This window comes from Aotus nancymaae, unplaced genomic scaffold (genome assembly GCF_030222135.1).
Source record: "Aotus nancymaae isolate 86718 unplaced genomic scaffold, 86718_ANA_hifiasm-v0.15.2.pri h1tg000077l, whole genome shotgun sequence".
NCBI lineage: Eukaryota > Metazoa > Chordata > Mammalia > Primates > Aotidae > Aotus > Aotus nancymaae.
In genome coordinates this window covers 1,137,275-1,152,005 of record NW_026988492.1, presented here as the reverse complement: position 1 = coordinate 1,152,005, position 14,731 = coordinate 1,137,275, and the positions used below count along the sequence as shown (strand labels likewise).

Genomic DNA, 14,731 nt, shown 5'->3' with positions numbered 1-14,731 from the left:
CTGACTTCAGCAAAGTGGTCAGCATACTTTAGCAGTGAGGCGTATTTCATCTATAATCTCTAATTGTTAGTATTCCATGAATTTCTTCCTTTTAACTTTTATCACTGAAAAGCATCATAGAGGTGAACTGAAACCACTATGCTCTTCCAAATGTGTTCTCCCTCATTGTAAACATTGGGAATATCATTTTTCCTGACTCTTTGCAGTGAGGGGATTTTTCCTTTGTGGCTAAAATTGCACTGTTTGTCGTGCTTGGCTTCGGTGTGAAGTTAGGGTGATAAGCAGGTTCATTTTGCTTGGCTTGTGAGAAAGGTGGCTTTCCCTTTTTTTGGTTTCCCAAAGAGGTGGAGTTCTCATGACAGAACACATACTGTAATTACCATAATTTTCTTCAAGATCTGGGCTGTACTCACCTCGTCTGTGAATTTCACGTCAGACACTGGTCTTGAAGTCTCTGAAGTCTGCAAGTCACTTGCTGTGTGTCCCTACACTGGGGAGAGATGACACCTGGTCTGTCACCATTAAGGACCACCTCTGGCCCAGGGAGCATTCTCATCAGACTTAGAGTTATATCTTGGCCGTGAAGGAAACATGATAGGCTTTTCTTCACCTCCCACTTGGTGCTGACCTTTCATAGGGAGAGTGTTAGACCTGCTGCTCAGCTTCCCCACAGAACAAGTGGTCATTACGCCTTTCCTCGCTGTAGCCCTCTTGAGGAGGAGTGGCGAGCACAGGGGCTGCTGGTGGAGGGTGAGGGCGCCTTCGCTCAGGAGTACCTCTGAGCCAGTCAGTTTTCACCCGGGGCTTCTGTGACAGTGGACTGTGTTGAGGGGAGACTCATCTTGGTGACTCTGTGAATCTCCTCTGACTTCAGGGAGAGCTTCAGGGCATCTCCTGGGAACACCACTTTGTGTTGGAGAGGCAGTCCAACCACTCAGAGGGCAATAAAGGGCCAAATCAGTTTTCACAAGCAGTTTTTTAACAAAAGTTTAAAAAAAGCAAACCAATAGGCCAGGTGCAGTGGCACACGCCTGTAATCCCCCAGCACTTTGGGAGGCTGAAGGAGGAGGATCACTTGAGCCCAGAGTTTGAGACCAGCCTGGGCAAAATACTAAGACTCTGTCTCTACAAAAAAATAAAAAAATTAGCCTGGCTTGTGCTACATGCCTTTAGTCTCACCTCTTCAGGAGGCTGAAGTAGGAGGATCACTTGCATCCAAGAAATTGAGGCTGCAGTCAGCCATGCTTTGCACTACTGCACTCCAGCCTGGGTGACAGAGCAAGATCATGTCTCAAAAACGAAAACAAACCAACAAGTGTTTACAATGCATAAAACTCAGAAAACAATCAAATTATTCAAAGATGATAACCAAATACTGATATATATTCTCTTAATATATTTTCTTTGCCTACACATATTTTCCCCCAAAAGGGTATTATACTGCTTTCATCTCCTAATGACATATGGTACATTGGTTTCCATGCCAATAAAATATTCTTCATGTGATTTTTAGATGGTATGATAGCATTTCACCATACAAATGATAGTACTATTATTTACTATTAAAAATGCCTTATTAGGGTCAGGTGCGGTGGCTCACACCTGTAATCCCAGTACTTTAGGAGGCCGAGGTGGGTGGATCACCTGAGGTCAGGAGTTCGAGACCAGCCTGACCAACATGGAGAAACCTTGTCTCTACTAAAAATACAAAATTAGCCGGTGTGGTGGCACGTGCTTGTAATCCCAGCTACTCGGGAGGCTGAGGCAGGAGAATTGCTTGAACCCGGGAGGCGGAGGTTGCAGTGAGCCAAAATCATGCCACTGCACTCCAGCCTGGGTGACAGAGCAAGAATCCATCGCAAAATAAAAAATAAAAATAAAGATAAAAATGCGCCATTATTGGAAGCCGTCCCTTAGAGTCTGTGACATCCCTTAGCAACTTTGCAACTTTGAGGGTCTGTGAACATAACAGTATAGAACCCTAATCTTCAGGCAATCAGGGATTGTCCTCCAGGACATTCTTGAACTTTAAGAACAGGTTCTCAATTCCCTGAGAAATGACAGACTTGTGTTATTTTGGTTCCAAACAGGAAAGCTTTACATTTTTTTGATCATGGTGTTCCATAAACCCCTGCTGATGTATTTTAATAATAAAAATGGGTCTTAAAGAAAACTGGTCTGGTAGGTGAGTTTCAGGCTTTAAGGGAATAAGGTAGAAATTTCTAGTCCAGATGCTCTCTAAGGCCAAGGATTGCTTTTCTTGTGTCACCTTGCTGGCATGCAGGAACTGCATGCATGTTATGCTTCCACTGATGCTTTTCTAGGGAACTATGTGTTAAGGTTTTTGGACGCTAAAAGCCATGGTTAGGATTTTATATTTGCCCTCATTTTGATAGCAGAAGCCGTCAAAACATTGAGTAGCACATTTACTATTTAACCCCTTTTATATCCTAGTTGAATAGGAAACCTCCTTGTAGAGTCATTTTCACCGTGAAATTTCTCTAACTGTAGTTCAAATTGAAACAAGTTTGAAAAATTCAGGGTCTGTTTCACCCATCTTTCTCCTTCCATCAAAACCCCTTAATACCTTTAACTGTGAAACTATTGTATAATGTTAACAGAAGTTATATAACACAAGAAGCACCAGATAATTCAAGTAGCATCTGTTTAAGATTCAATAGATGTTTCTTTAATCAAGTACCCAGGGAGAAGTTAGAAACTGGCCCAGTTAGCCATTGGCTGACACAGGAAGAAACCGCCACACTTCAGAAGTTTGCTGAGGATAAATCTCCGTGTGGATAAGTGATTACATGTTACCTCCAGTGCATATTTATTTGACCATCCTTGTCTTTCTTTTACTTTATCTTTTGATTGATTAGCTGTTGATGCTAGGATAGTCCTATCTATTTTTATTAGTGTTGATTAGGTTTCTCTGCAAATTTATTGAAATAATTGAACCCAAAAAGTTTTATTCTGACGCTCTAAGTTGATTTGAAGACTATTCTGGCTTACCAGTAATTTTGATCTCTCTTTCCTCCCCTAACTTAATTGTTGTGTTTTGCTTATTTTCTATGGAATTGTTTTTTTAAAAAACTGGAAAAACTCTTCTGTGATGGCATTCTAAGTCGTTTATACCATACTGACAAGTCGTAGCCCTTGGAGATTGTTCTGAGATTGCAAAATCAAATGCTTGTGAGGACCTGCCAGTGAGTGTCAGAAAAGCAGAGAGAGGGTGGTCACTGGGGAGCCTGGAGTCTTGTGTCCCATAAGGGGCACAGCCACTGTGAAGGGGCCACAGCTGCTTGTCTTTAGCCTGTTGTCACCATTTGGGTAGGGCTCAGTGTTGCCAAACGATCTGACTTCTCAAGGGAAGCTGGAAATAGGGGAGTGTGTGTATGTGTTATGTGTTTGAAATCTCCTGATTTTTATATGTTGTCTTAAATGTTTCTTAAAAAGTAGGGATCAAAGAAAACATGTCTGTGGCCCAGATTAGGCCCACAGTGGCTGATTTTCAGCTTTTGCTCTAAGGGGGGGTAAGTTTTGCCTTTTCAGAAAATGTTCTTAATTAAGCAGAGTATGTGGATGCTGATTTGCCCTAAGGAGTTGAGATAGTCCTATTTTAATCACCTTGAATAAGGAACTACCATGTACTTGACTGTAAGGTTTTGATGAATCTGTTGTAGCACATAACTCTCTTTAAAGGCATGCCGGCCGGGCGCGGTGGCTCAAGCCTGTAATCCCAGCACTTTGGGAGGCCGAGGCGGGTGGATCACGCGGTCAAGAGATCGAGACCATCTGGTCAACATGGTGAAACCCCGTCTCTACTAATACAAAAAATTAGCTGGGCACGGTGGCTCGTGTCTGTAATCCCAGCTACTCAGGAGGCTGAGGCAGGAGAATTGCCTGAACCCAGGAGGCGGAGGTTGCGGTGAGCCAAGATCGCGCCATTGCACTCCAGCCTGGGTATCAAGAGCGAAACTCCGTCTCAAAAAAAAAAAAAAAAAAAGGCATGCCGTAACGCTGTTCTGCTATTTTGTAGTATACTGGGTGCAGAGCAGAACTTTTTCCAAAGAAAGTGGAGGTTTTTTTTTTTTTAGGCCAATAGATCTCCAGCCAACTAATTTTTATGTATGATTTTCAGATTTCTAAATAGCAGTGTTCTGAATTGAACCAAAGGAATCTATTAACATAATAGCTATAGGTTTCCAGAATCCTTGAATGTATTAGCAATTCAAAGCTGAAAAAGAATTGAGTCAATCTTGGTTCCCCTTAGTTATCAGATGGTTTATTCATATAATTTCTTTTTCTTTCTTTAAAGATTTGAACATGGAATTCAATCCTTCAGATCATCCTCGGGCCAGCACAATATTCCTCAGTAAATCTCAGACAGACGGTAGGTCCTTAATTTATGTTTCTTTTTTTAAAAAAGGCTCATGTTGGTGATTCGCCTAGTATTGGTTTCCCAGTAGACTTAATTTTCAAGATGAAATAGAGTCCCTTTAGTGACCCACACATATATTGTTTAATGATAGTTCTCTTGGGATTTTTGGCTTTTGCAGTGTTATGTTTTTAGAATTTCCTATTTGAAGCAAATATCCTCATTTTGTCAGGCAGCTGTATTATTTTTACATACATTGTGTGGTAGGAGTTTCTACCCTAAGAGTCAGAAATTTTCCTTTTAGAATTGATATTTGCATAACTTCTCATAAGATCAGAAGTATTTGTTAATTTAGACAGTTTGTAAAAGAAAGCCAAATATAATCTTAAATAAAAGCACCACTGCCTGGCTTTGTTGAGAGCTGAATGGAACCCATACACTAAGTGCAGACGTTTTCTTTTTTTTGCCACCTCTATAATAACCATATCTAACTTTATTCTTATAGATTGCACCATCTTTGTGGTTCATCCCAGGTGTGTGTGGGATTTCTGCTAGAGGTTTTCTCTTTTTTCAGCCTCTTCCCTGGCCCTTGGCTGCAAAGGAGAGATAGATAAAATCTACATAATACAGCAAACACACATCTTCATTGGATTCCTATAGAAAAGAATGGCAGAAGAGACTTTTTAAATGATAACTAGAATGTTATTTTAAGATGCTGGAGTCCTATATGATTCTATCCCTGACTTTTTGGGCAATTGCTAAGCTTTAATTCAGAGAATATCCTAAATGGACTAGAAAATAATGAAACACGTCTTTTTTTAAAAAAATATTATTATACTTTAGTTCTGGAGTACATGTGCAGATTGTGACATAGATATGCACATGCCATGGTGGTTTACTGTATTCATTCCCCCGTCTTCTACATTAGTTATTTATCCTAATGTTATCCTTCCCCAATCCCCCCACCCCCTGCTATCCCTCCCCTAGCCTTTCCACCTCCAAACACGTTTAAGATGGTAAGTTAATTTATGAGAATTGATAGCACTTCAGTAACAATTAAGTAACAATTTTGGCAAGGTATAGTGCTGATTTAATATTATTGGGAATCTTTAGTTAAGCAGGCCACTGACTTGATTTGAAAGAGTTTGATGTGTTTATGAAAAGTTAATGTTTCCAAGAATAAATTAGTATAGGCATCAAATATTTAGGTTGGTGCAAAAGTAATTGCAGTTTTTGCCATTAAAAGCAATGGCAAAACTGAAGTAAGTTTTCAGTGTGCTAGATACAAAAGAAACATTTTTTTTCCCCTGGTGAATCAGGAAGCCATTGGGAGGGGTGAGATAATACAAAGGAAAGGAGAGTGGCAGTCAAGATGGATATTTGGAACCATGAAAAATGAGGGTCAAAACCAAGTTTTACAGACACTTACTGATAGTGCTATAAAAACAAGAAACAAAGTTGACTTACTTTCAGGTTTTCCTCTTGCTTCTTGTGAACTCAGTGCAGCCCAACTTCATTCAGAAGATGTCATAACAAGATTCTCATGAAATTGCGTTAGAACCTCTAAGTGGATTTCCCATACCTTGGTTATCCTGGCAGAAGGAAACTTGACCCAAGTCAGGGTTGCTCCAGAGTTAGCTTAGAGAACTCTATCTTCCCCTTCATCTTTGCCCTAGATATCATTCCCTTTCCTCTTTTGGAACATCATGGCATCAGTTACTCTGACCCCTCCATTTATTGCTTCAGTTTATCTTTGAATGCTAGATCATTCTACTCAACATGTAAACATATATGAGTCTCATAGAAAAAGGGAAAATAACCAATACCTCTCTCCAGGAGAAAACTTCTACGGCATTTCTGCCTCTCTCCCTGTTCGCTCTCCCATTGGGATCTTCCTCCTACCCAGCCATTCTGAGGAGCATCACAGTAGAGTGACCTAAGGAGATTTCCCTTCTTGGGCTATTGCCCTTGTATGTGGCACTTGCTGTCACCAAGAATTCCATGCTTTTCAAAAACTCTTTGGCCTTCTATTTTCAAACGAGCAATGTGCTGAAAATAAGTGCCTCTAATGAACAATTGCTTTATAAATATTTAGAAAAAAATCAATTTAAAAAGTAGATAGATTGGTAACTTTAATGAATTAATTCTTTGGTGAAATGATAATCAGAGAATTGGCTACTTGGTGAATTGGTTTTTGGCAAATTGGTCCTGAGAAATCCTGCCCTTCTGAAAGCTCCTTCTCAGACATCTTTATAAACTTCTATTTGTCGCTCCAGTGTAGTATTTCTCAGGGTGTCTCCTTTACCGTCATATCTTCTTGGTTTGTACACAGTTCCTCAGGGCATTTATGCCAACTCTCATATCTTACCATATTTTTCTCTGTACTATTCAAAGCTCATGTATTCAGCTGTCTGCTGGACATCTTTCCAGTGAAGGCTATGGGTTCCCCTGACTCAGTATGTCTCAGACAGAACTTAAGAATTCCAGTTAATGTTCTGCATTTTCTACCCTGCCTAGGTCCCTAAGCCAGGGAGGGCTTTGGATTTGCCTAGACTCTTTCCTCTTCTCACAGATGGGCAATGGTGCTGGAGATAACATTTCTTCCCAGCTTCAGGTTCAGTGACATCATATTGGCAGCTTGAAATAGCCATAGTGGGAGTATTTACACCATGGAAATTGGCAAATGCTGCAAATCAGAGCATTTTAAAAACAGATGAATGTTAAACATTTACTAGCACACCATCACATCCAGACATTCCAAGGTGTACTCACTTTTCCCTCTTACCCAGCCTTGAACCTGACCACTCCTTCCCATTGCAGTTGCTGCTGCTTTAGTTCAGACTCAGAGTTCCCCACCTGTGTTACTGCAGCAGCCTCTAGACTGGGCTCCCTGCCCTTGGCCTCATCCCTCTCTAGTCCCAGGTCTGTGCTGCTTCTGCTAGCTGACAGGACTTCCCATGAATCAGATATGATTGTGCCACTGGCTTCCTTAACCTTTCTCAAGGGCTTCCCAGTTGCTTTAGAGTTAAATTTCAAACATCTTAGCATGGAATACGAGGCTCATCATGATCCAGCCTCTGCCTTCCTTCCCAGCCAACTTCCTCTCTTCCTCGTGTACTTCTGTGCTTCCGCCATACTGAATCGCTCTCTTCCTCAAGTCGGCCACCTTTTTCACACAGCTGACTTCTTCTGTTCTCCAGGCTTCTCCTGCGGCCACTTCCTTCTTGAGGGTTTCCTTGACCCCATAGGCTGGGTTGAGTGGGCCTTTGGTGAGCTCCTGTAGTCGTAGCCTGTGGATCTTTCTTCATTGTCTGAACCATACTGTGGAATCTAAAACGACCTTTTTGTTTTTGCCACCCGCTAGCTCCTGGAAGAAAAGGATCATGTGACACCAGATTCAGTATTCTTTGTGCCAGCCTGACTGGTGAAAGAAGGAAAACAAGAAAACCAGGAAACATTATTGATTTGATGTGATAATTCGTCACTTGGATAAACTTATATTTCCATCACAAGACCACAGTTGTGGGTCTTCTACCCTAATTTTGTTCTGATTGGAAGAAATGTAGTCTGAGACAGTAAGGCAGAGTTTGTGTTAGAGTGCTTTGTTCTGAGTCTGGTGATCTCTCCTCCTTCCTTCATTCAGGTCGATGTACTTTGAAGGTAGTTTAGATTAGGTTTGTAGCTAGGAGGCTGTGGTTAGGATGGTGGCAGTCGTGTTAGGGCATGCTTCCTGCTGCTTGACCCACAGACTTGCAGCTCCTGGGTCTTTGCAGCTCTGTGTTTCTGCAGACCCCACATTCTCTTTCCCCCTCAGCACTTTATGATCCGACAAACAAGTTGTCAGCCATGCCTCCCACCTCCCAGCTGTTCACTAGTCTGATTTAGATGGTACGTGCATGGTGTCATCAGAGTTCCTTGATTGCGGAATTCCTTTTCCTTTGGATAGCCAAGAGATTTAGGCTGGACATGGAATTTTTTTCTTGTTCCAAGCAGGAGACTGGAAACTCCAACAAAACTGAGTAAGTAGCCTGCTCATCAGGCCCCTCCAGAGGCTGAAGGTAGGGGTATTTTATCCAAAGCCAGAGTGACAGCTTTCTTTCTTCTCACAAAGAGGATGGCATTGCAGACTTTGTGCAGGAGCCATTCAGCAAAGAAGGGACCAAGAGCTCCTCATGGGGGTAGACAAGTTTGCCAGGCCAGAGAGAAGTTAGGTTGTGAGATCTGCCGTGGTTTTTCGTGCTACTGTTGTTACTTGTGGGGAGGAATTGTAGTTCCTGGTGTCCTTTCTTTTTCTGTACTTATTTTGGTTCATCATTTTCAAAGATGTGAGAGCTTAATATTCTTAAATAATATGAGAAAGCAGCCAAGTCACATCATCTTCCTTTTAATTAGTATGATTTTTAGAGGTTCATTGTCTTAACACAGAATTTGAAGAAAAATAAAACCCCAAGTGTGCGAGATCTGTGTTTCTGAGGAGTCCCTTGAAATAATTAAAGGAATGAAAACCATCCGTCCCTTGAGTGGCTGTCCTCGTTGGGGCTGTGCTTTGGTCCTGGGCAGTTGAACTTTTGTGTGGTGAGACGCCCGCCCTTCTTGTCCTCCTCTTACCTGGCATTTAGGAGCGGCTCCCCATTGCCCCTCCGGATCGCTTCCCTCCACGTGCTGCCGTGGCCTTGCCGTCCTCACCTCACTTGCATTCCCAGCTGTCTTCAGCTCCTTCATGTGTGCTGGGTGCTGAGGTGCCCCTCTCTCTAGCTGCCGTCAGTTGCTCGGTGAGTCTCCCCAGGGCATGTCAGGTGCCATAGGGAAGACCTAAGCTTATACCAGTGATTTTCATACTGTGTTCCTTTGGTTACATACCATGGAAAAGAATTTTGAAAAACTGAACTCCCTCAAGCATTTTTATGTTAACCTTAAAATTTTTTTACCCTATCAAAGCATATAATTTCTGATGTATTGTAAACACTGATATTTTAAAATAAACTGTCCTTCTTTAAAAAATATTTCAGATGAAATTTTCATACCACAATACATGAAAACAAATGTTTTCAGTTTCTCTTTTGATTTAAATACCCACCATCAGTCCTTTAAAATGTATGAACATGGTCCTAACAGTTGGAAATTTCATGTCACTCCTTTATCATCTTGAATTTGTATTTCCGTTCTATTTTCTCCATAAGATTTTATACTAGTGTAATACATTTTGATTTCAGAAAGTTAGTTATCACACCGTCATATTCTTTTCTGTAAAAATATGACCTAAATGTAATTCTATTTCTGATAACTCTAAGGCTCAAAATACTAAACATAAACTCTTGATTGAGAAATCATTATTACCATTAGTCCTCTGTTGATCAAAGTAATACAAATATATTTACGTTTTAATGGATAATTAGTAAACAGAAAAGGGAAATATTTTTTGGAAAAACATTTCTTGGTGAGATGCCTCTGTGGTTACATATTACTTATTACTGAAATGAGGCAGTATTTATCATCAAAGACTTTGTTTTTATAGATGTAAGTGCTGAGGAACTTTGTTTATATAAATAGATGGAAATAGAAGGAGTTTTATTATAGCCATATCACTGAATTCTTTCTACTCCATGCAGTTTATATGTCGACATATATAAAAAAATCCAAGGGATTTGTCAACCAAAATAATTCCTGATAATCGACTGCAGTTTAATTTTGTTCCCCTTCAATTTTACTGACAGTAGAGAATTGGAATCTATTTGATTTGCAAAACAGTTACTCAGAGGAGTCTCTCATTTTTGTAGTTTCTAGGAAGTATATCACAAAAGGTTTACCAAATGTAACACGTGACTTTTAATTAAATCTACTCTTTTACATTTGGTGGCACCTAGTTTAACCTGATACCCTCGGGAGCATTGGGAAAATAAATCTAGACTTCATCTCAGACTGCCTTCCCTGACTGCTGCTCCACTGCCGTCTGCCTGACCCTCTGTTGCAGCAGAGATCTTCACTGTGTCGTGATTTATTCCAGGTCTTCACGTTTATGTCTCTCTGCCATTCACAATGCCAGGCCCATAGAAGGAGCTCAAATATATGTTGGATGGAGGAACCCCAGCTGTTCTTTTCCTCTGGACTTTGTTGGCAAAGCCAGGCATCATAGTCAATCCAATCAGTCAAATCAGTCTTACTTGCTTTTTAATTACATATTTATTTATTTTTATTTTTGCCTCTCATACCTGTTTCTTAGAATCAGTCTTGGTCTGATTTTATTTTTCCAATTCACGGAACATGATAATGTGCATGCCTGTGGCTGCCATTGCGCTTCTGATCGTAAATGGCCAGACAGGTGCAGGGAAGTGCACGCCTGGCCAGCAGCCTGTGGTCCGCTGCACCTTCCTGCCCAACCCTGTGCTCTCCTGGTCTGCTGCCCTCACCGCTCCCCTGGAGCCCCTGGAGGTTTGCACGCCAGGTCGGTGCAGGTCTTAGCTTGCTTGTGCCTGCCTTCCTCTGTGAAGTTGTGAAGGAGGAAGGTGGTGGGGGCTTCTGCGTCACACCTCAGCCCTTTTAAGGGTCTCTTTGGATACTTGGTTTGAGGACCTTTGCTCTAGTCCAGCCCTAAGTTATTTGTGACAGACCATTTCAATAAAAGAATTGCACAAACTACCACCTGACCTGTCTTTCCCTCTAGTTTGGGGTGTGTGGAGGAGGGTGGGTACTCAAAAGCCATGAGTAGTCAAGAGTGCAGACAGGTCTGTTTCTGCGTGCTGGCTCTTGCCCTCGCTAGCCTGTGGTCATCCCAGTGGCAGGGAATCAGCCTCTGGTCTCCAGTTAGGCAGGGCTCTAGCATCCAGCTCTGCCTCAGCCCCTTGTCTGCCATTAGTTGGATTTACTGTCACCTAATCTCTTGGGTCATAACTTCCTATAAATTGGCAGTGGGCCCACCTGTCTCCTCCAAAGCTTGCTGTCCTAAAGCAGTGGGGTGAGTCCTGGGCACACAGCGAGCCCTCAGCAGTGTCTGCTGATTACCTGTGATGTAACAGGTACTTTGAGATCCTCACTGGGGATCCCTTGAGTGAAGCTCTTCCAGGACCCCTGGCACTGTAAGCATGTGTTCCAGGGGCGTTTCCTACCACCTGGTAGACAGCCTGTCTGGAAATAGCCCACACTCTTGGGGTTGGTATGTCCGAATCATGAGTCAGCATCTTTCCTCTCCTGCCAGCTTCCTCTCCCAGTTGTTACCTAGTTTTTAAGAATAAACCTATTGCTTGTCTGGGTCTTAACAGACACCCCCAGAGTCCCGTAGTCAGCGTCTAAGCTGCACCTGTGCCCTGAATCTCTCCCATCTTCCCCTTTCTTCCCAGACTCTCCTCTCCTCCCTCCCCTCCTGGTCTGTGGCGAGGCCCGTTCTCAGCCTCCTGCTGCCAACATGTCCCTTCTCACCTTTCCTCCACCTGCCTGCAAGTGGAGCTTCTCTTAGGCCCCTCCCTGCCTGGCCATCTTTCTCCTCACCACAGGGACACTGAGACGCCAGGACACACACACGGCCCTTTTCACCCTTCCTGGGGGTCCCCTTCCCTGCAGGCATGAGAGGCCATCACCTGTGGCATTCTTTGTCCTCTGTCCCCTCCAGCCCAGTGGCTGCCTCATAGGTGATGCTCCCATTTCCCTTCATTCCATTGATTCCAGTAGACAAATTGTCTACTGGAACACCTCTGAAATCAGGACAGTCAGTGACTTGCCAAAATTTAATTGGCAGCATTTTTTTTTCTTTCTTAGTGACACATAGAATAATGGTGTACCAGAAAATCAGTGGCATTATGTTCAGTGCAGTTTGCATATTCCTCTGTGTGGAGGTGATTATTTTTATGGTATAGAAATAAAGAAATAGTGTGTCTGTTTATCTGCTGGATTGCATCTTTCTTGTGGATAGGAACTGTGCCTTCCACATTCCGCAGTCTCTGCAGCGGCTAGCACATTGAAGACACAAAGACGGGAGAATGAAGGAATGAAGGCCGGGCATCGTTGACCCAGCCTGGGCAGACTTACCTGGGAACAGTGGCAGTCTTCCCTGACTAGTGGCTTTCTGTTTTGTGTTGCAACTTACCTTCTCCTACTTTCCCTAGCTTTGCTAGAAAATGGCACATACATTATTTAGGGGTAGGAGGATGCAGCTGTTTTTAGCCTCAGGTGGTGTATTTGGGCTTTCCTCTTCCGGGTCAGAGCTCAGCATGACCGTGCCACCCTCAGGCCAGCCTCCCCTCCTTACCCCTCTGCAGTTGTCTCTTGAGGTGCATGGGGGAGGGGAGGGCAGGTGTCCGGTCTCTTGGCCAGGCCCCACCCAGTAAGTCAGATGTACCAGAGAGGCGCTCTTTGGGTGCCGTGGCTCACTTTTCGTGGGAGTATCACACGACTCCAGTGTTTTGTCTCTTGGGCTTTCCAGTATGGAGAAAGCTGCCTACCTAGTACAAACTCAGATGAAATCATTTAGACCCAGAATGTCAGTTTTCTCAGTTTGCCTTTTACCATATCCTCTTTCCTGACCTGCCCTGTTCCCAGTCAGAACATTGCTCAGTGAGCACAGATCCAGAATAGAGGTTAGCAGGGATAATTCCCCCAGGCTGGGGTAGTTTGATGTCCTGTCTACCACAGCTTTGTCCTACTGTTAGACAGCGCCTGAAACTCTTACTTTTCAACTCTCTTTTTAAAAACTCTGAAGACCTGCATTTCCGCTTCATTTGGCACAGACTGATAACCTTGTAAGTACTTTTCATAGCTTACCATGTTTATAGCCTACCTTACGTGGTTTATGTTTTTGGCTGGCTGCCCTGTAACATCTAGGGAGGCAGCTGGATTTCATGACAATTTGACGTAGTCACCAGGTAAAAATAGTTAATGCCTTGGAATGATTGCCTGAAGATAGCGGTCCTCTGGAATCAGACTGCCTGAGCTGGAGGCTTAGATGCAGCACTCTCTGCATAATCTTGGTGCATATGATCCATCCACATGATTTCCCTGAGCCTCAATTTTGTCATTGTAAAGTGGAGTTTATACAAACTCTTTGTGAGGTTGTCAGGAGGATTAAATGCATAATCCATTAAAGCACCGAGCCCTGTACATGAGACAGCATAAGTTCTCAATAAATATAATCCTTACTCTGGAGTGTACGTTCTCATTTGCTCAGTTGGATTGAGTTTCTTCCCTGACTTGGGTCTGTGCCATCTTCTAGCTTGTCTGTTCTGGCAGCTCCTGTGTGCTGACTGTGACACCTTGCATCAGAACACTGGACCTGACCAGGAGGAGAAGGGATGGATACCAGGGCAAGAGTGGAGGGTGGCTTCTGTGCACTGCTGTGCCCAGGCCCATCTTTTTCTGTGTTTCCTTGATAAAGATAGCTCTTGAACCCCCACATTTTAGAATTGCTTTCAAGCCAGGCACAGTGGCTCAGTCCTGTAATCCCAGCACTTTGGGAGGCTAAGACGGAGGATCACTTGAGCCCAGGAGTTCAAGACTAGCCTGGGCAGCATAGTGAGACCCCCCCATTTCCACAAAAAATAAATATCTAGGAAAAAAAAGAAAAGTTGCTTCCACACACTTTAGAAGCAAACTAGGAAGAGGCCAGGTCTAAAATGATATCAGCCAGCATTTGATAGCAGCCCATATAATAGAATACACAGCACTTTGAGTCTCACTTAAAAAATAAAATAATAACATCACCCCACCATGTATCAGGATAGAATTCTGATGGATTGACTAGTGGTAGATGTAACAAACACAGTCATAAGCATCTAGAAACAGTATACATGAATATTTAGTGTCAGAATGGAGAAGGGGCTTGTAAGTTTGTAGAAACAGTGGAGGAAATTGCCTAAAAATGGAAACTCATGTCAAAATGCATCCTAACAATGAAATCATCAATAATGGAAATATCACAATATATAGGAGAAAGGATTAATAATGCCTTTATATATTAATTTCTGTAACTTACTGAGCACCAACCTGATGTTCAGGGAAAATACTCATTGGAACATTTTGGATTCAGATTTTTGGATTTTTAGATGCTCAAATAATGCAAAATTTTCAAATCTGATAAAATCCTAAATTCACAATACTTCTGGACCCACACCTTTCAGATAAAGGGTGATAAGGGATACTCAGTCTGTGTGTGTGTATGTTTTATCTGTCTCTGCGTTTTCCAAGCAAGGTTTAATTTTTATTTGCAGTTGCATTTTCTTCTTTATACCCCTCTGTATTTTCTAAATTTTCTGCAATAAGCTTGCATTTCTTTTCTAATTAGCAGAGGGTTTTAAACTGATGCCACTTAGTTGAAGTTTCTGTGCTTCTGAGGAAATCCTTTGGCCTTAGGTATTCTCTATGGGAGAC

At 42.5% G+C, this 14,731-nt stretch overlaps 1 protein-coding gene across 5 annotated transcripts in view; it reads left to right on the top strand.

The window, feature by feature from the left end:
• CCNY (cyclin Y) overlaps positions 1 to 14,731 on the top strand; it is a 268,565-nt gene that overhangs the window by 187,760 nt on the left and 66,074 nt on the right. For all 5 annotated transcript variants that reach the window (XM_064368452.1, XM_012445622.3, XM_012445624.2 and 2 more), the window contains one exon: positions 4,319 to 4,393. In XM_064368452.1, coding sequence (XP_064224522.1) covers positions 4,327 to 4,393 — 67 coding nt within the window. In that variant the 5' untranslated portion in view covers positions 4,319 to 4,326. The remainder of the gene's footprint in view (positions 1 to 4,318; positions 4,394 to 14,731) is intronic.